Here is a 21,063-nt window from a genome sequence, read left to right as displayed (position 1 = left end):
CTGTAGCTCAATTTGATGTTGTTCTTGTTGAATACTTTTCTTAGGTTGTTGTCTTTGGGAAAGTGTTTGTCAATCAGATTGAGGAATTTGTGTCCAATGTTCGTTGAGACGTTTTTGCTGTATGGGGGGTTGTACCAGATGATGCCGCTTTGTTTTCTGTTCTTTTTTGGCTGGTTTCCTGGCGTGGGTTCATAGGTGAGGGTGAAATTGTATCCGCTTTCATCAAGGGCTTTTTGGTACGGGGGGGTTGCTTGGTCAAATTCAGCTTTGCTAGATGACAGCATCGATAGCCTTTTATTGATTCCGGTAGGTATTCTTTTCGTGGTGGTGGGTGGATGGTTGCTGTCATGGTGCACGTATTGGAGTGTTGTGTTGGGTTTCGTGAATGGTTGGTAGCTGTTATTTCTCAGGTTGAAAGTGACGTCAAGGAAGTTGACGGTTTGCTTGTTGGCTTCAATCGTGATCCGTAGGCCGTTCTCTTTGAAAATTTGGCATATGCGCTTCTTGGTATTCTCGCTGCTCCTTGGCGAGGCGCGACACACTGCCAGTCCGTCATCACGGTAAATACCAAGGTTCAGATTGAGGCTAGCGAGCTGGGAGAGGAGGAAACTCCCAACGAGTTCACACGTTTCTGCTCCGTCAAAACTTCCCATAGTGACGTCAAATGTTGCATTGTTCTTTTTTTGCCATGGTGTATTGTTGTGGATGAGAATGGAGTTTTTTGCGTGGATGATGATGTTTCTTTCGTTGCCTGTGATTGAGTCGTAGTCTGAGGCGAAGTCTAGTGCTTGAGTCAGTAGGTCTTGCGTGATGGAAGGGTAAAATTCCTCGATATCAAAGGAGATAAAGTTGTGCTGTTGTTTGTCTTGGATGTTGTTGAACCATTTGAATACTGCTGCTGTATTTCTCCATTGGTTGAGTGGTGTTTTGTCCTTGATTTTTGTGTTGACTCTGTCCAGGATTATTTTGCTGATTTTTCCTATTTCAGATTTAGTTGGGTTTATTAGTCGGCATGTTGGGTTATTTGCGAAGTTGGGTTTGTGATCCTTCAATGTGATGAAGGCTTCCTTGTTGACTGTGGCGTCCACCCTGTCCCCAATGTCCAGTTCAGCCGCGATCCTTTTATTTTCCAGGTGGATGTTCTGTAAGGTATTGGGTTGCGCTTTTTTGTATGATTTGGTGATGCTTCTGTCCAGTAAGGTGTGGTGTTCTGGTATGTCCATTCTGTAGAAGTTTGTGGTTTTATCGGCAGCTATGATGAGGTTGTTTACTTTCTTGATGCGCTCCTTGTCATTTTTCAGCTTGGTGAGGAGTGGGTTGCGGATTGGCTTGAATTTGACTGATTGTATCATTTTGAGCGTGTCGTTCTCAAAATCCTTTAGTTCCTCAACTGTGGGTGGGTTCTTGGTAGATTTGAATCCGTAAGTTTCCTTTTGCATTCCTTTTGTTTCAGGGTGGAGGAAAAAATGTGCTTTCCACCGCATTCTTCTTAGGAAGTGTTCCGTCTTTTCTATGAGCCTTAGCTTGTAGTCATTCTGCGCGGGTATGGGAATGTTCTTCGTGGAGTAGTCGATGTTGAATTTTTCCATTTCTGATCGTCGTACAGTGCTCAACAAATGTCAATTTGGAGCGGAGTATATGTCTTAATAAGTTTTTTTTTTGTTTTTTTTGGATAACCTTATTAAGACATATATATATATATATATATATATATATATATATATATATATCCTGAAAATATGCAAACAAAACTGTGTTTAGATAATTGATACTTCAAACTTGCATGAATAAATATTAAGGAATATAACATAACTTGGCTTCTGAGAGCTTCAAAATGTAATGAATAAAATGCTAAATTTGTTGATAAACAAGCAATTATTTTAATAATTAAATATGGTCATTTTAAATTAATTATTATGATAATTTAAAATTAATTATTTCAAATATGTTTATTTTAATGTGTAATTATATGGCTGGTTGTAATAAGGAGTCAGAAAACATACAAATAAAAATACAATTAATTTTTAGCAAAATATAGTAAAAATGTATTTTTTTTTTTTTAAATTAAATTAATAAATATATTTATTTTTAGGTAAGATAAACATAATAATACAATTTATCTCTAGTCTGGATGATTTAGTTCTTGTCACCCTGTTGTCCTCCCGTCAATCGGGAGATTTTCGGGAGAATATTTGTCCCGGGAGGTTTTCGGGAGAGGCGCTGAATTTCGGGAGTCTCCCGGAAAATTCGGAAGGGTTGGCAAGTATGATAATACTTTAATAATCCCCGAGGGGAAATTAAGATTTTCAGCACAATCCCATTCAAGAGCAGACATACATTACAGGGAGACAGAACAGGATCGCTGACGGGTCTGCCAACTTCCGGCGCCCCTTACAAAAAAGGAGAGAAACAGGTAAATGCTGGAGCAGACCCAACAAAGCAACAAACCTACTCAGTGGCCTAGTGGTTAGAGCAGCGTTTCTCAAAGTGTGGGGCGCGCACCACTGGTGGGGAATAGAGACATGACAGGTGGGGCGCGAGGAACGGGAGGAAATTTCACTTTATTTTATTTTTTTTAATTATTATATTCTTAGATAATTTTTTCTACTATGCTTTCATTTTCTATACACACTGTAAATCACTTTGTGATTCTGTCTGTGAAATCCGCTATATAAATAAATGGAAATTACCGGTACTTATTTTTACTGTAGGCTTTATATTTCTCGGTACGAGCGAAAGTTTGACAGACATAGCAACAGTAACTAATGGGGGCGGGGCTAAGCGGAACAAACTTTCGCGCGGATGGGTAGCAAGCTAATGTGTGGACCACAATATATACATTTGTGACTCACACCTCAAAGGTCGTCGAGCCTGAGCCAGCGCCTGCAGAGAAACAAAAATCTGACGGGCACACACTGTGTCATTCACCGGGAAACACTCGCGTCAAGGCAGCTCAGCCCCGAACTCAATGAGGTTTTAACAGATGTTGTAAGCGCGGTAAATTTGATCAAAACACGACCACTGAAAGTGCGACTGTTCTCTGCACTGTGTGAGGAAATGGGAGCTGATCATACAGCCGTGCTGTTTCACAGTGAAGCAAGGTGGCTCTCCCGGGGCAAAGTGCTGTCACTTGCCCTGTCTTGCCAAATGCATAGCTCCTCCTTTTTTTTTGCAAAGATTGCAAAGTGGCACTTTTATTTTATTTATTATTGAACTTGATGCAAGTTATTTGATTTATTATTGAACTTGATGCAAGTTATAACACTTTTGTTTTATTTATTATTGAACTTGATGCAAGTTATAACACTTTTGTTTTATTTATTATTGAACTTGATGCAAGTTATAACACTTTTTTTGATTTATCATTGAACTTGATGCAAGTTATTTGATTTATTATTGAACTTGATGCAAGTTATAACACTTTAATTTGATTTATTATTGAACTTGATGCAAGTTATAACACTTTTTTTGATTTATTATTGAACGTGATGCAAGTTATAACACTTTTTTGATTTATTATTGAACTTGATGCAAGTTATAACACTTTTGTTTGATTTATTATTGAACTTGATGCAAGTTATAACACTTTTTTTGATTTATTATTGAACTTGATGCAAGTTATAACACTTTTATTTGATTTATTATTGAACTTGATGCAAGTTATAACACTTTTTTGATTTATTATTGAACTTGATGCAAGTTATAACACTTTTTTTTTTTTATTATTGAACTTGATGCAAGTTATAACACTTTTGTTTTATTTATTATTGAACTTGATGGAAGTTATTTATTTATTTATTATTGGGTTAGTTACTGAAAAACAGTAACTAGTTACAGTTACTAGTTACTTTATTTCAAAAGTAACTCAGTTACTAACTCAGTTACTTACACCAAAAAGTAATGCGTTACTGTGAAAAGTAACTATTTAGTTACTTCTTCTACTTTTTTTTTTTAAAGCTCCCATTAATGCCCTTTTAGCCTTCATTTTAGTACTGTTATTGCACTGGAGAATAATACAATCTGTTGATCAACTTGACATACATTTGCATCACTGAACTCTGCTAAGCAATGTGCTCTACATACAACACACAAAGACAAAGATATGTTTCAAAGGGCCAATTTATTTCAGGCCAGAACAAATTGACAAAACTATTTTAAATAGCTGCAACATAACATACATAAGTAACAAACAGCATAATAACACTAACACTAACACTAACCACGTTAAACCCAGATTCCGAACTAATAAAGGTCTTAACTCATTCTCTTTCTATGCCACTTCAATATGGAATGCACTCCCAACAGGTGTAAAAGAAAGGGCATCTCTATCCTCCTTCAAAACCGCACTAAAAGAACATCTCCAGGCAACTACAACCCTAAACTAACACCCTCCCTTCCACATAATACCTCTTCGGATTGTAAATAATCAAATGTAGACACTTTTTCTTATACTTTCTGATCTCTCTCTCTGTGTCCACTACTTGCTGTACATATCCTACCAAGTCAGTCCTACACTGTTTCAATGTCCATTTCTCTGATGATGCAATTGTTGATGACTGAAGTGTTGATACCAACCAAACCTAACCCCCCCCCCCCTCCTCCATATCCCACACCCCGGATTGTAAATAATGTAAATAATTCAATGTATATACCCTGATGATTATCTTGTGTGATGACTGTATTATGATGTTAGTATATATTTGATAGTATATATCTGTATCTGGACCCCGACTTAAACAAGTTAAAAAACTTATTTGGGTGTTACCATTTAGTGGTCAATTGTACGGAATATGTACTGTACTGTGCAATCTACTAATAAAAGTTTCAATCAATCAATCAATCAATCAACAACATAGCTGTAAAGCTGGCTTCACCTAAGGAAGGCACACGTGACATACACAGAGCCTAACCAGGCAGATTTGAATTGTTGTTTTGGGCAGTAGACGGGATCTTTGATCCAAGACACAACTTACATTTAACTAAAATGTTCTTTTCTTTGTGCTCGACAAAAGAAAAGAAGTGAGAATATCTCATACTTGCCAACCCTCCCGAATTTCACTGCCTCTCCCTGGGACAACCATTCTCCAAATTTCTGCCGATTTCCAGCCGGACTTAAGGCACGCCCCCTCCCGGTCTGTGCGGATCTGAGTGGGGACAGCCTGTCGTCACGTCCGCTTGGCCAACCAAAACGTAACCACAGAACACTATACCGTATAGGCGTATAGTGTTCTGTGGTTACTTTTTTGTTGGCCAACGGTTGTATTGCGCACCCCTGATCTTCATGGCCAAAAGGCTCCCGGGAGGCAGATCCAGAAGTTCACAAAAAAGCACTGCAGAAGTCACGAAAGTGCCACCCCTTGTCACACAGTCCCAAAGGGTCCCGAACCAAAAGGCAAAAAACCCCAAATGAAAACAAGAGGGAAACATCAGGAAAAGAGCCACTACAGCGGCGCCATCTAGGAAAAGTAGTTATCGTTACCGTATTTTCCGCACTATAAGGCGCACCGGATTATTAGCCGCACCTTCAATGAATGGCATATTTCATAACTTTGTCCACCAATAAGCCGCCCCGGACTATAAGCCGCGCCTACGCTGCGCTAAAGGGAATGTCAAAAAAACAGTCAGATAGGTCAGTCAAACTTTAATAATATATTAAAAACCAGCGTTCTAACAACTCTGTTCACTCCCAAAATGTACGCAAATGTGCAATCACAAACATAGTAAAATTCAAAATAGTGCAGAGCAATAGCAACATAATGTTGCTCGAACGTTAATGTCACAACACACAAAATAAACATAGCGCTCACTTTCTGAAGTTATTCTTCATTCGTAAATCCTTCGTCTTCGGTGTCCGAAGTGAAAAGTTGGGCAAATTTACGATCCACTGGCAGATGTTGGCGTCGTCTGGCGCTGCCTCCTCGTCTTAGTGAAGGTGTGTTCGCCTTCTGTCATCCATTGTTCCCACGCAGTTAGCAGTCTAGCTTCGAATGCCCTGTTGACACCAATATCTAGCGGCTGGAGGTCTTTTGTCAATCCACCCGGAATGACGGCGAGTATTGAATTAAGCGCGTAAGCGTGTCTCTCAATGTGCTGTTATGAGCTAGCAAATATAACAACTACACTACCCAGCATGCAACGATAGTGACGAGCATGCGCGGTAGCCCTGAGCAGCGTTGTTGTATGTGCTGGCAGTTAGAATGTGGTTATGAGCACGCTGTGAGTAAACGTTGAGAACTCAGTTAACACGCCTCGTCTGCATTATTTATAATTAGACAGACAACACACTTAATAGGAGCCATTTTGGGGTCTTTACATAAACACACAAATGGAAATGAAACGTCACATATCCCAGCATGCACCGCGCGCTTCTTCTACGGGGAAAAAAGATGGCGGCTGTTTACCGTAGTTGCGAGACCTAAACTTTATGAAAATGAATCTTAATATTTATCCATATATAAAGCGCACCGGGTTATAAGGCGCACTGTCAGCTTTTGAGAAAATTTGTGGTTTTTAGGTGCGCCTTATAGTGCGGAAAATACGGTATTTAGTTTTCTATCAAGGGCACAGACACTGGAAGCACCTATACAATCAGAATCAGCTTTAATGGCCAAGTATGTTTAATACACAAGAAATTTGAATTGGTAGACTGTGCTCTCTTTGTTCAATGCAAGAAACAAAAGAAAAACGCATCAATTACGAGAGAGCACAGTACCAGGGCGGCCATCCGGGGAGGTATGAAAACAAGAGGGAAACATTAAAAGACATAAAAGACATTAAAGGAGCACAGAGTTGATGCAACCAGCTGCCACTTGCACTCTTTCTGCATACAGCTACAAAACTACAACACAATGAAAAACAATAAAAAATAGCAATAATTAATACATATTGCGTATTGCAGTACGGCCAGAGACAGGAACAGACCCAACAAAGCAACCATGAGAGGTGACTCCATCCGAGGGTGCCCACTAGCTCTTGGCCAATGACCAGTCCACGCGGATGATCGAGAATCTGTCCAGGGAGACCAAAGTGTCCGATAAATACTCGTTTCGGCAAGGATGCCGTGAAGCTTGTTCATCAAAGCTGGCGCCGCAGCATGATTAATCAAAATTAATCAACTGGTATTAATCTGATTAAAAATGTTAATCGTTTGACTTTTTTTGTTTTACATCATTAATCTGAGCTGACTGTTCTTTCGTCCATTGTCTTTAAATTCTCATATTTTATTGTTCAAACAGGTATTGAGTTTCTCGGATTCACACCAAGCGAGCCGGTCACAGTGGTCTTAGAAGACGATGGGACAATTGTCGAGGACCAGGCCTACTTTTTGTGTTTGCCCACCAACACAAAGTTCATGCTGCTGCATGAAAAGGAGACGTGGTCGCCCCTTCGCAGGCGTGAGCAAATTATTTCTGTCTGGAATATGAAGGGCTTCATGTGAAAGTATTTGGTGCTCATTCGCCCTTATGTTGCAGTGGATGGCGGCACAGCGTGGATGGCGAGGGATTCAGTGATTCTTGAGAGTGACGCGGTGGATGCCGCACTTGCGGACGCACCTTGGTGGGACCTCGCCATGCAGCTCAAGAAGGACCTAGCCAGCGTCATCCTCATGTCTGAGGAGGACTTACAGGTAGTGTGTTGTACTGTAATATCTTGGGATTGTACGGTATCTCATACCTGCCAACTACTCCGGTTTTCCCGTAATTAGTACGGTTTTCATCAACCTATTCCAGGTTACGGTTGCAGTGATAAAAAATACGGTTTTTCATTAATTAAAAAAAAAAAATTTTTTTAAGTTTTATTCACGAAATCGCGTAACAACAATGACAATCGGCACTGCTTCCCGTCACTTCCTATCGAGCCATTCCGAATGCCATGCGCGAGGCTATTTATAGCACCGCTGCCAAGCACGAGGCACCTGTTGCCATTGTTTCCAAACGAGCGAACGATCATGGAATCAGCCGGAGAAAAATCGCAAACGAGTCTTAAACCGAAAAGAAAACTGCAGTCATTCCGTGAAGAATATTCAAAAGAATAATTATCCGTTCCAAAAAGGGTGAAAACTACGCGAATTGCACCTTGTGCAGACAAGATTTTTCGATCGGACACGGAGGAATTAGCGATGTAAAAGACCACGTTGGGACAAAAAAACACAAGTCTAATGCCGTTGCTAGCGATACAAGTGGAAAACTTTCAACGTTTTTCGGATTTTAGCCACAAAAAGGTAATGACACCAATGTTATGTATTGGAATTGTTTAGTACTGTTATACTGTTAAAAGTGTTTATACTATTTATGCTTTCAAGTCCAAGTTGAAGAAATCTTGTTAAATGTTGACAGCATAACTACCAAAATACAGAAGTATGTCCTTAATATTTTTGCAGTGCTATTTCTGTTGAAAAGTTAATGAAGTTAGCTTACCATGTTTACAGTATGATAATTGTGATAGAAATGTGAATTTTAGGCACAGAATATTTTTTACAATTGAACAAGGCAGTAGATTATACAAGCTTGGACAGAAAGTTAATAATGACACCAATTTTTTTTTTATGGAATTGTTTAGTACTGTTTTACCATTTGTTTACTGTAAAAAGTGTTTATACTGTTTATACTTTCAATTAACAAATTGAAGTCTTGTGAAAGGTTGACAGGATAACTGCCATTAACTGTCAAAATAATTTCAAACTATTGAAGTTAGCTTACAGAATAAACATGTCAATCAACCCATATGATTTTTGCTGTAATATTTTTGTTTTGAAAAGTCACTGTGGCTGATAGAAAAGTGATGGTTTTAGCAACATTTTAACCTGTCTGAATGCTAATAAACATTTTGCGTCGGGGGGCGAAGCCTGAACCCCCCACCAGGACTTTGTCCTGGACCTACCAGGGCCTGCGGCCCCTGGACCCTGGCTACTAGGTTTTTTCTGATTTCAAAAGTTGGCAGGTATGGTATCTTCTCAAGGGACAATACTAAAGAAATGACACAGTTAGAGTGATCAGGGTATAGCGTGTGAAGCACTGTAGATATAGTCGTCTGAAAATACGACACACAGTCATTATTGTCTAAATAGCAGGCAACACGTTATAAGTGCATCTCACAGTGAACATGTCCAAATTGTGTGAATATTTAGCGTGAGCACCATCGCTTTCGGCTCCTTGCATAAACACTCTCTCCGCGGTTGTTTAGGGCCACAACCATTATGGGGGCCACATGATCATGGCCTGGGCTTTTTGTAATTTCTATATTTTAAGTGTTTTTTCCTTCATATAAATCTGTCACTCATAAAATATGACATCATAAATGTTAAGATTTTGAATGTATAACTTTACCTACACCCCCTTGCAAACATTCTAAATGGTTATTTTTTCCTAGTAGCAGCAAAACCAAGCATGATACTGTTCACGTGACCTAAACATAATATTTCCATCAAGGCTCACATTTGTAGCATTTACATAGTCAACATTTGGGAACCAGGAAGAGGTGATAGAAGAAAGGTAAAAACATGATACATATATTTTTGGCAGCATTGAACAAAGTTTAAGTTTCACTTTTGTGTCTCATAGCACATAATTGTGGTGCATTCAAGGAACCTTAAATAAAGTTTGAAACAGAGGCATAACTCGTTTTTAAAGACAAGGGAGGCTTAACCCCCCGTAGATGCACTAATATTAATAAATATGTATTATTATAATTCCTATTATCCACTAATGAATTGAATCAGCTAATATCTACCTTACAATTTGAAGTAAAGGGAAACTTGACATATTTATAACCATACTCAAGTAGGGATACAATGATAAACGGTATTGCTTGGATTTACATGATGTCACCTCCGGCTCATTAATTATGCGTGGTGGTCATGCTAGTGTCTGTTCTCAATGGGTACGAGGCGCCATTTAGCCTTTCTCTGAAAAAATTGCCCTATGTTTGCTCTGTTTTTGGCTATTCCAGCCGTTTAAATTGCGAACAAGAAAAACGTTTCTTCAGAGTTCCTCAACAGGTAATCAAGGAGGGCGGAAGAGTGCAACATTTTAGGAAATGACAATGGGAAAAATGGCACGCACTCCAGTCCAAGGGAGCAGAGTTGAAGAATGCACAACTTTGTAGGGATCACTTTGTTAAAGATTTGTTTGATATACTTTTAACCTTTATTATTTCCTATTTAAGTATTATCTTGATATTACTTGTATTTCAAAACACATTTCTGCTACAGGTGTTTCGTAAACCACCAATTTAGCGAGTTTAAATAAATATAGAAAGCAAATGTGAGCAAAACCTAAAAGAGTTTTTACCAAAGGCAGCAATCATAGATGAATCTTTCAGCACATACACAATCTATAGTAATATTTTGATAAAGACGGGAAAAACATGCATACATATAAACGGAAACAGCAACAAATATGGCTGTAGACCCAAAGTTAAATCATGAAATGCAACCTTACCCGAGCAAAAACGATGCATACTTACCCAGGAGAGTCTTGATACCAATTTCCTTGACCCAGCCACACACAAAGAAGTTGTAGACCTCCATGCTTTTCCAAGTTTTCATCTGTTTTGTCGTGTAAAATGACATCTGGAGCACCAGATTGTTCAATATGTCTGGGAACACGAACAACGGTAAATCCTTGATATCACTCGAAAAATCTTTTTTATTATTAAGTATAGGGATCTATTTTATTGCATAGTTTGATTTTTTTGCACATATCTGCTTTTTGCAAGAAGACCTAGGCCCCTTGTGTACTACTTTACGTGCTGCTTGCTGCACGACAGCCATCTTGGCTTGGTTGACCACCACTGGTTTTCACTTGCGGGAAGAAGTCATGTGACAGAATACAAGCAATTAATGATCATCTCGGCAAAGCTGTCCACAGTTAATATCAACGTTTTTAAAAAAAAAGACTAAAACTAAAAATGATCAAAAATCTTTAACTGCACTTTGATAAACTCACACAAACTGACTGGCACCAGCTCGCTAGCTTAAATGCTAACTTGAAAACAAGAGACATCAATGTCTTTCCCCATTAAGAAACAACATGCCCCAATCTAAACTATTTAATTGTTCACATTGAACCTACAAGCTGTGCTCTTTTACTAGAGTGATTGTTCTATACTTAGAGGAAAAGGGGCCGAGGTGTTTTTACGGTGCGTTCAAGGACCACTGAACAGAGTAGGACACAATGTCCACCAGAAATTATAAATATTAATAATATTGGACTTCATTTGTTGCGCACTTTTAATTTTAATACATCTTAAAGTATTACAGTACAAACCATTATTTAAAACAATAAAAGCTTAGCCATTACAACAGATACAATGCTAAGACTTAAAGACTAGCAGTGAAGCATAAAAAACACAAAACATTCAAAATAGTGGCTTTTCTAACAGTGTGTTTATTTATTTTAGTTATTTTTCACACACAAAATAACTTGGTCAAAATATTTCAGTATGTGTGTGTGTTAAAGTACATTTTGAGCATATTCAACAATACCGCAGTAATAATGATAACAGTTATAATTTTGGTCACAATAATCGTAATATTAAATATCCATATTGTCACATCCCTAAATGACAGTTGTATTATTAAAACTAACATTCTGGCTACTTGAAATCATATTTGTCAGCACTATTTTTGTAAAATACTGACCTTCTAAAAAACATAAAAAAAACAATTTATGGGGTTAAATATATATATATATATATATTTTTAGGGAGCTTTTAGCACCCTTAAAAAAGCCTATTGACTGGATGTCAAGTCAAGTCAACTTTATTTGTATAGCACGTTTTCAACAACTTTTAAATTGAACCAAAGTACTTTACAGGTTAAAAAAGCATAGAGCAAAAAACAAAACAAACAAGGAACACAAACAATGAATGTGCTGAACAATATAGTGCAAAATCAAGGGTAATCACATCTTTAAAAATGAGACAAATAATAAAACATAAATTATATTAAAGATCGAAATTGGGAAAACAAAATCTTCTTTAGGCCCACAAAAAGAGGCTCTTATTATAATAAGTAATCATAATCATTCATTCACTCCACATTTACACGTTAATGGTGGTAAGCTACATTTGTAGCCACAGCTGCCCTGCACTAGACTGATAGAAGCGTGGCTGCCAATTGGAGCCTACGGCCCCTCCGACCACCACCAAACCTTCTGTCACACTCATATACCAGTGTGAGTGGCACTGGGAGCAAGGTGGGAAGTGCCTTGCCCAAAAACACAACGGCCATGACAAGGATGGCGAAAGCTGAAATCGAACCTGGAAGCCTCAAGTTGCTGGCACAGCCGCTCTACCATGTGCCGTTCCACTCTTAAATCCTCAGTGGAGCCAAAAAAAAACTATGCGGCCTAGTTTCCCAAAGAGATAGGCTTCAGATTGTCTTTCCCTCAATGAACCACAGATCTTCAGTGCCCGCAGCACTCATGCACCCCCAGACCACCGGCATGCAGGACGGGTGGCAAGACACACGTATCTTGATCACTCACTTGTGTTTACATTTGAACAAAAATGGTTGTGTTGAGTCATTTTTAGTGGAGAGTGAATCTATACTCTGACTACTCTAAAGTATTTCTGTGGTATCATCCTGTGTAAGTATATACTGTAATAAAAATGGTTGCTGAAGTGTGAGGGGTGTAATCATCCATCTGCAATACAGTACACTCTCACTTCTGACATATCCGAGGGCAATTTTTAGTACAGTAAGCTACTTTCAGTGAAATTACTGTCACATGTTGTTCCAGAGCTTGGTGAACGTTCCCTGCCCTGAGCTGGCTTCTGCTCTCGGCTTCCGAAAACAGAAGACAGAGAACCTCCAGGAAACATTGCAGAGGGTTTTGGACCGTCGCGAGGAGGAGAGGCAATCCAAAGAGTTGCTCCAACTCTTCCTCAAAGCAGTGGACAAAGAAGAGGAATCGCAAGAAGAGCCAAGGCGGCCCAGCGAGGGAGGTACTGTACGCACGTATTATATTACACTGTTGCTGTTTGGAGAGGGGGCGCTTTTAACCAGTTTTGTAAAACATTAACTTTGTGAGCGATACATAATCTTGATTCAATATGCACAGCAATGAGCAACATTTACTATTGATACCCTGATGCCATTTTTAACTTAAGTACATTTTTCTTTCAATTGGAAACCACACAAGAAAGTAGCAAACTAGTTGTTGATATATTTGACATATTTTCATTAAATTACACAATAATTTGCAGCATTGTAAAGGATTAGCATAATCTAGCACAGCAGTGGTTCTCAAACTTTTTTCACCAAGAACCACCTCAGAAAAAACTCGGCCCTCCCAAGTACCACCATAATGACCAACATTAAAATGCAGTCACGGAGTAGGCCTAAGTATTCATTAAAAACAAGGCAGAGGTTTTGTTTAAAGGGGAACATTATCACCAGATCTATGTAAGCGTCAATATATACCTTGATGTTGCAGAAAAAAGACCATATATTTTTTTAACCGATTTCCGAACTCTAAATGGGTGAATTTTGGCGAATTAAACGCCTTTCTATTATTCGCTCTCGGAGTGATGACGTCACAACGTGACGTCGCATCGGGAAGCAATCCGCCATTTTCTCAAACACCGAGTCAAATCAGCTCTGTTACTTTCCGTTTTATCGACTGTTTTCCGTACCTTGGAGACATCATGCCTCGTCGGTGTGTTGTCGGAGGGTGTAACAACACGAACAGGGATGGATTCAAGATGCGAAAGTGGCAAGAAATTGGACGTTTGTTCCGCACACTTTACCGACGAAAGCTATGCTACGACAGAGATGGCAAGAATGTGTGGATATCCTGCGACACTCAAAGCAGATGCATTTCCAACGATAAAGTCAAAGAAATCTGCCGCCAGACCCCCATTGAATCTGCCGGAGTGTGTGAGCAATTCAGGGACAAAGGACCTCGGTAGCACGGCAAGCAATGGCGGCAGTTTGTTCCCGCAGACGAGCGAGCTAAACCCCCCTGGATGTCTTGGCTCACACCGTCCCAAAGATGATCAAGAGAAGAATATCGACCCTAGCTTCCCTGGCCTGCTGACATGAGGGTATGTCTCCAGAATATATTAATTGATGAAAACTGGGCTGTCTGCACTCTCAAAGTGCATGTTGTTGCCAAATGTATTTCATATGCTGTAAACCTAGTTCATAGTTGTTAGTTTCCTTTAATGCCAAACAAACACATACCAATCGTTGGTTAGAAGGCGATCGCCGAATTCGTCCTCGCTTTCTCCCGTGTCGCTGGCTGTCGTGTCGTTTTCGTCGGTTTCGCTTGCATACGGTTCAAACCGATATGGCTCAATAGCTTCAGTTTCTTCTTCAATTTCGTTTTCGCTACCTGCCTCCACACTACAACTATCCGTTTCAATACATGCGTAATCTGTTGAATCGCTTAAGCCGCTGAAATCCGAGTCTGAATCCGAGCTAATGTCGCTATAGCTTGCTGTTCTTTCCGCCATGTTTGTTTGTGTTGGCTTCACTATCTGACGTCACAGGAAAATGGACGGGTGGTTAAAATCAGGCACTTTGAAGCTTTTTTTAGGGATATTGCGTGATGGGTAAAATTTTGAAAAAAACTTTGAAAAATATAATAAGCCACTGGGAACTGATTTTTTATGGTTTTAACAATTCTGAAATTGTGATAATGTTCCCCTTTAACAAGTATATTTAATATGTGTGGCCACTGTAACATTACACACAGTTTGAACAGTAACACTGTGTTTGAATATAGGAAAATAAAACCCTGTACTTTAATCAAGTGGTTCTTAGGCGTACCACTAGATGGAGCCCGTGTACCACAGTTTGAGAATCCCTTTACTATAGCAAACATGTTGCTCTCTCCTTTTGCCAGTTTCTTGTGCCCTTTCGATCCAGGTGATACCCATTCGCATGATACAAATTCACTTTCATTTCTTTATCTTAAATTAAACAAATACTTAAATGCTATTGTTTAATTTATACAAAATTCAAGGCCTGTAAGGATTTATTACTATTTAAAAAGGTATTTTGGATGTCGAGTCATACCAAAGACTATAAAAATGGGACCCATTTCCTCCCTGTTTGGCACTCAGCATCAAGGGTTGGAATTGGGGGTTAAATCACCAAAAATGATTCCCGGGCGCGGCACCGCCGCTGCCCACTGCTCCCCTCACCTTCCAGGGGGTGAACAAGGGGATGGGTCAAATGCAGAGGACACATTTCACCACACCTAGTGTGTGTTTGACAATCATTGGCACTTTAAGTTTAACTTAACTTAAAAAGTATTACTTTATTTAAAGAGACAATACATTGCACCACATAGGATGTTGTGTAAATATGCTAATTTCCCTCCGCAGTCCCTCAACAGAAAAACAGATCGACACAACAGCTCAATATAATAAAACCGATTAAAATAACACAAGCATCGAACAACAGTTATAATGAAATGTCCAAAATGTGTTTTAAATATTCTTATCTAATTATTTCAAATTGATGTATCTTAACATGTTTTGCTGTTGTTTTCTTGGCCACCAACTAATGCAATCATTCAAATTGTCACTTATTTAATTGTAATTCGACCGGACAGCAAATAAAATGAAGGAAAATGCAATATTTAAACCTTAGTTATGTGTATTTAAGTGAACGGGAGGCGTGCTAATGCCATCAGCCACTAGGTGGAGGTATTGTCACAGCGGAATAAAACCATCCTGTGGCAGCCATTTAGTACAACAAAAGAATCTCAGGTAGAAATGACGTCTTCTGTTAATGTTTCAGGAGCGGAAGGTGTAGATGCCGCTGATGGGATGGAGTTGGACCAAACACCTGAATTTGTGCCCAGGACTTTAATGGTCCTTAAAGGAAAAACCAGCCCAGAGACCCGACTCTGCACTGAAGATCTTCAGGTAACGCACACATTTTTCTTTACACTTTCTGAAGCAATTAAGACAATAAAGAGCATTTAAGGAGCATGACACTGAAACATGAAACAATTAGTGTCATACCAAGTTACTTCATTTAGTTTTTTAGATCTAAAATGCGGTCAATGGTCATAAACGTAACGGGTACTTTTATGGAGGGCCTTTTGAATAAATGTTTTAGTCCTTTAACATTATTATAACTTCAAAAATCTTAACCATTTGTGCTGCTTGATTAGTGGCAGAGTTTGCACTAGTGTCACTCGTAATCTCATCTTTAGCATCTGAGGTAAACCATCGATTTAAGGATGTTGGAACTTAGTTGAATAAGTTGTAAAATAATACAAATAGAAATACAGTGGAACCTCGATTTTCGAACATTATTATACAATCTTTTCGATTCAGGAACCGCTGTGATATCGTTTGTTGTGCGAACTTTGTCTCGGTGTACGAACGTTTAGTCCACCCATTGTCTGCCTCGCCGTGCAGCCATTTTGTGCACGGCAGCACATCCATCGCGGGCGGACTGATCGATCTCCGGTGCTCATCCAGTCAGCCCAGCAGTGCTAATTGCTACTTTGCGTGCTTTTTAAGTGTTTTTATAGCATTTTTCTAGTTTTGCTCAATATGAGTCCATTGCGGGGATTCAAACATTCAGAAGGTATTGACAGCGTTGTCGACACTGCCTCCTCCTTTCTTCCACTGCACGCCAAAAAGACTGACTGACAAGGTATTTTATTCCTAATCATTGTAACAAACTTGCTGTTAAAGTTAAGGAGCTTTGTGATTTCAAACTGAGTGCACCTCAGGGCTAGTGACAGTGTGTGTGGCAGTTGAGCTAGTTATTGTTTTGGCTTTGTTATTAAATAGAAAGTTGATATACAGTTCTGTAAAGTGATTTTCATTGTGTTTACATTGCACAAACCTTCACTGAAGTATGGACTTTGTTGAGTTTGGAACTGATTATTCATATTTGCTTTGTTTCTTGCAGATAATTTTGCTTCAATATACAAACTTTTTGATTTACAAACCCCGTTCAACAACAAATGAAGTTTGTGAATCGAGGTTACAACCTTTATTAAAACCGGGTCTTTTATTGGAATGAATGTCAGAAAAAATCCCCCGAAAAAAACACACGCAGAGTTAAGTAAGTGACTAACTCAGCTCTTGGGAAAGTTGCCAAGGTTTCAGGCAATATGCTGATGTCTTGCTTCAAATCATAAGTGTGGCAGGGTGTGAGGTCTTGTGCAACATGCTGACGTCTTGCATGATGTCAGTCCCTATCCTCCTAGTTTAATATACCTACTTTTTTTTTTAAATCTCAAAACCATCCCCAGTTTTTCAAATGTGGCTCCTTCTGCGTTAAGATGGTGGTGGCCAGAGGAGCTGGGGTCATGCAGCAGGTGCTGGGTTGGGACAAAGCGAAGACGTCGACGCTGGTACAAGCCTGCGAAGCCGAGCTAAGCCGACGTCTTCAGCAGGTTCAGGCCGCGCAGTCCATGAGGGGAAGCATGCCGCAGGTGGACAGCGGGGAGCCGTCCAGCAAGAAGAAGGACAGAAAAGGAAGCGGCAACTAGGCCTGAGCACGGACTGATAAGAACTCTCACTGACAGCCTAAGGGCCACTGGAATGGGTTGACCCTGTGTTACTGATCCTATCTTTAATGCTGGATTAAGGTTGATGTTTATATTGTGAATATTTTTGACTCTCAACAGAAGTAGAGGGCTACGCACAAGTTTCTATCAACCTATCTGACACACGGTCCTTTTTCTGATGTTCAATGAAAGGAACATCACACATTTATGTGAAACTAAATGTTGTCATCTGTCCTCATTCAGAGGTCAGTTCCTAAATAATTATACTCCTTTTATGTATAAGGGTCACTACATCTTTTAAGGTACCTACAAGATTATTAGTAATAATACTGTTGGATTACAGGGGTACTGCTTCAGTGTGTAATGCATATTGCCATCATTTAAGGGAGAATAGCTAAATATACAGTACATTCAGTTATTAAATGTTCAGTAGAATAAATCAATTATATACTTTAGGAGAAAAAATTAAATGGTCTTTTTTTGCATCGAGCTGGGAAAGGAGAATTATATTTACAAAAAAAAGGACTATACAGCACTTAAAAAGGCAAAGGTAAGGAAAACTATTAAAATTATTTAATAAAATACAACTGACAACTATCCTACATGTGTCCGCACAAGTGATTGAAGTTTAAATTAAATTGGCTTTAATTAATAAATACTAATGCTGTCATTATTCACAGTAAAATTACTTACCTACATAATTTCAATTAAAAAACAATCAGGCTTTAATTGGAATTGCCCTGTGAGTGTACCCAAACCTTTCGCTGGAAGTCAGCTGGGATAGGTTCCAGCTCGCATGTGACTCAAAGTTGTCAACTCACTAAATAATAAATTAAAGACATCTTGTTGGCAGGGTCGACCTGAATGTCTTCCCCCTTATCGGCATGGGAAATGTATTTTTTTTGCCCTGAATTAAATTAGATGCATGGTGTTTTGGAACAACACGAATACATGGGGAACACGTTGTTCAATAATTGTTTTAGTGCAAAATAAAAATAATACCGGTCTATTGGCCAATGTGATGGTGAGACAGACAAATCATAAATGTTTTCAGAATAAAAATTAAATAGCTAAAAAAAGTTTTTTCTGTTTTTATTGTTTCATTTATTTCTTATTTTTAATCTTTTTATTTGTATATTTTATATGTCCTTCATGTGTTCTCTATACAGTGTAGTGTCATTGATTTAGGAGTTAACTTACTAATATTTTAGGTGAGCATTGTGCAACAATAAAGTACTTTTTATATATAGGTAGGCGTCTGCTGCTCCATCTGTAACTCAGTTTGGGGGTCCTTGGTCTGCAAAACGTCGATGGCCGCTACCATACAGGGGGGATTTTCACTTGTTTTAGCATAAGATTATTATAGATAATCAAGCATACACACAAACACCAATATAAATAGACTTCCTGAAACAGTCAAAAACAAACAAAAAAAGACCAAGGGCTCTATTCTTATGTTTATGCTTAAAGTGTTGTTTTTTTTAGTTTTTGAATTTACGCAAGTTTCTCTTATCCGTATTCTCCCATCCAGACTGCGGACACACCCAACCCAGTATGTCAGGCAAAAGTGCGTGAGTCGTGAATTAAAGTTAACTGATGGTCACACACACACTATGTGTGGTGAAATTACCCTCTGCATTTGACCTATCCCCTTGTTTCACCCCCTGGGAGGTGAGGGGAGCAGTGAGCAGCAGCGGTGGCCGTGCTCGGGAATCTTTTTGGCGATTCAACCCCTAATTCCAACCCTTGATGCTGAGTGCCAAGCAGGGAGGTAAGGGTCCCATTTTTATAGTCTTTGGTATGACTCGGCCGGGGTTTGAACTCAGGCAGGCTCATTACTACTGAGACGGGACTTTGCCCTGACGGCTTTTTTCTGCGGCTGTGTGAACGTGGAGTTGTACTAACACTTGTGAATGTCATCAAAATCCATGAAAATGAGAACACTTTCAATTTGAAAAGGCCGTGTCAATCCAGGCAGTGCTTGCCATGTAAATGTAGTGTGTGTATGCACGCTACAACAGCTTCTTCTTCCTGCCTGGATGTTAATAATAATTTGTGGACGAAACTTGGTTTCATTTATTATTGCAACCCCCCTGATGTTTTGATAGTTATTTCAGAGTACCATTATGGTCCTTTATTGTTATTATAAATGTGCCTGTTACTACATTACATATATACTTAGATAATGTACAAACAACATTAATGGAGGTGTTTGGATGTTGTTTTTAAGGGCTTTATAGGCAGAATAGAGCAGCTCTCATAAGCTCTATTGTAAACTGACTTTTGATCGTATTTATTTAATATTTAGAATGCATGAAAAAAAATTCATCCGTCATCATGACTTTCGTCTTTCCAAAAAAAGTGTAGTTCCCCTTTAAGTACAAGGGAGAAAAGGGTCATACGTGTTAAACATTCTGGCGCATACGTGTAAACTATACAGTCTGGTAGCACTCCTTTCCATGTCTGCACCGATTTTACCTAGAGTGACTCTGATCAGGTCCTCTAATAAACAACAGCCTTTTTAAAGCTGAATAAAACATACTTTTATTCCATGGCTTTTAACACTGAGTGATATCCATCCTGCAATGGCGCCCCATAATACACCTGCTGTGAACCTGTTTTTATGTTTTTATTTATTCTATTTTATTTTTTTATCGTGTTCTGTTTGTGTTGTGTTGTGTTTGCTCGGTACTCGTTTTATCTTTTAACCTGCCCATTGTACAGCACTTTGGCTACCGCTGTGGTAAATTTTAAATGTGCTTTATAAATAAAGTTGATTTGATTTGATTTTAAGTCTTCGTTTTAAAGCAGGGGTGTCAAACTAATTTTAGCTCAGGGTCCGCATGGAGGAAAATCTATTCATGGCATAATAACTTAAAAATATATACAACTTCAGACTGTTTTCTTTGTTGTACTTTGACCAAAAATAGAACAAGCACATTCTGAAAATGTACATGTCACAAATAATCCTCTTGCAAAAACACTTTGTTAGTTGAAAATACTGAGAAAAAAGTTGGTGCAATTTCAAAAGCACAACAAACGACACAATTAACAAAGCAATTAAACTTTAATTCACAGCTTATCTGGGATTGAACAAAATACTACATAGAAAATAAATAATAACTCTTCTTGGTATCAAATACAGTCCATGCCCGTCGCAGCCATCCATTTTTCGTTTGGAATAGTAAAATTATTTAACATAAAAATCAATTTTCTTTTGTTTTCTGGTTTGATAATAAAAACAAAAAATGGAAAATGGATTGTTATCCGGTCCGTGTACCTTCCGTTCATTGTATTTCCAATTCTGAAACGCAAATCAAAAAACAAAGTTAGGGCCGTTTTTCGATTTTTATTATAAATGGCAGATTTGAAAAAAAAAAAAAAAAAAAAAAGGTTGATTTTCATTAAAATATTGCCATCAAATTTGATTTTGTGCTGTTTTCCTTTCATGGATTTGTATTTTTCCAGATAAACACAAAAATCCAATTCAAGTTTATCCAAAATGCAAAAATGTGTGTTTATCTGTGTGATCGAACAAATTGAACCGGAAGCAGTATTTTAGGGTCCGTGTACC

The 21,063-nt window shown here is 38.7% G+C and overlaps 1 protein-coding gene across 1 annotated transcript in view; it reads left to right on the top strand.

The window, feature by feature from the left end:
• Positions 1-20,242, top strand: part of dffa (DNA fragmentation factor, alpha polypeptide) — a 22,065-nt gene extending 1,823 nt beyond the window's left edge. The window contains exons 2-6 of the mRNA XM_061976535.1: positions 7,236-7,394; positions 7,473-7,627; positions 12,744-12,948; positions 15,755-15,882; positions 17,262-20,242. Of these exons, the coding sequence (XP_061832519.1) occupies positions 7,236-7,394; positions 7,473-7,627; positions 12,744-12,948; positions 15,755-15,882; positions 17,262-17,471 (857 nt within the window). The 3' untranslated portion in view covers positions 17,472-20,242. The remainder of the gene's footprint in view (positions 1-7,235; positions 7,395-7,472; positions 7,628-12,743; positions 12,949-15,754; positions 15,883-17,261) is intronic.
• The last annotated feature ends 821 nt before the right edge of the window (positions 20,243-21,063 follow it).

Source organism: Nerophis lumbriciformis, linkage group LG01 (assembly GCF_033978685.3).
Source record: "Nerophis lumbriciformis linkage group LG01, RoL_Nlum_v2.1, whole genome shotgun sequence".
In the NCBI taxonomy this organism is placed as follows: domain Eukaryota; kingdom Metazoa; phylum Chordata; class Actinopteri; order Syngnathiformes; family Syngnathidae; genus Nerophis; species Nerophis lumbriciformis.
Note: the sequence above shows the minus strand (reverse complement) of the source record. Positions and strands in the feature narration are given on the sequence as shown.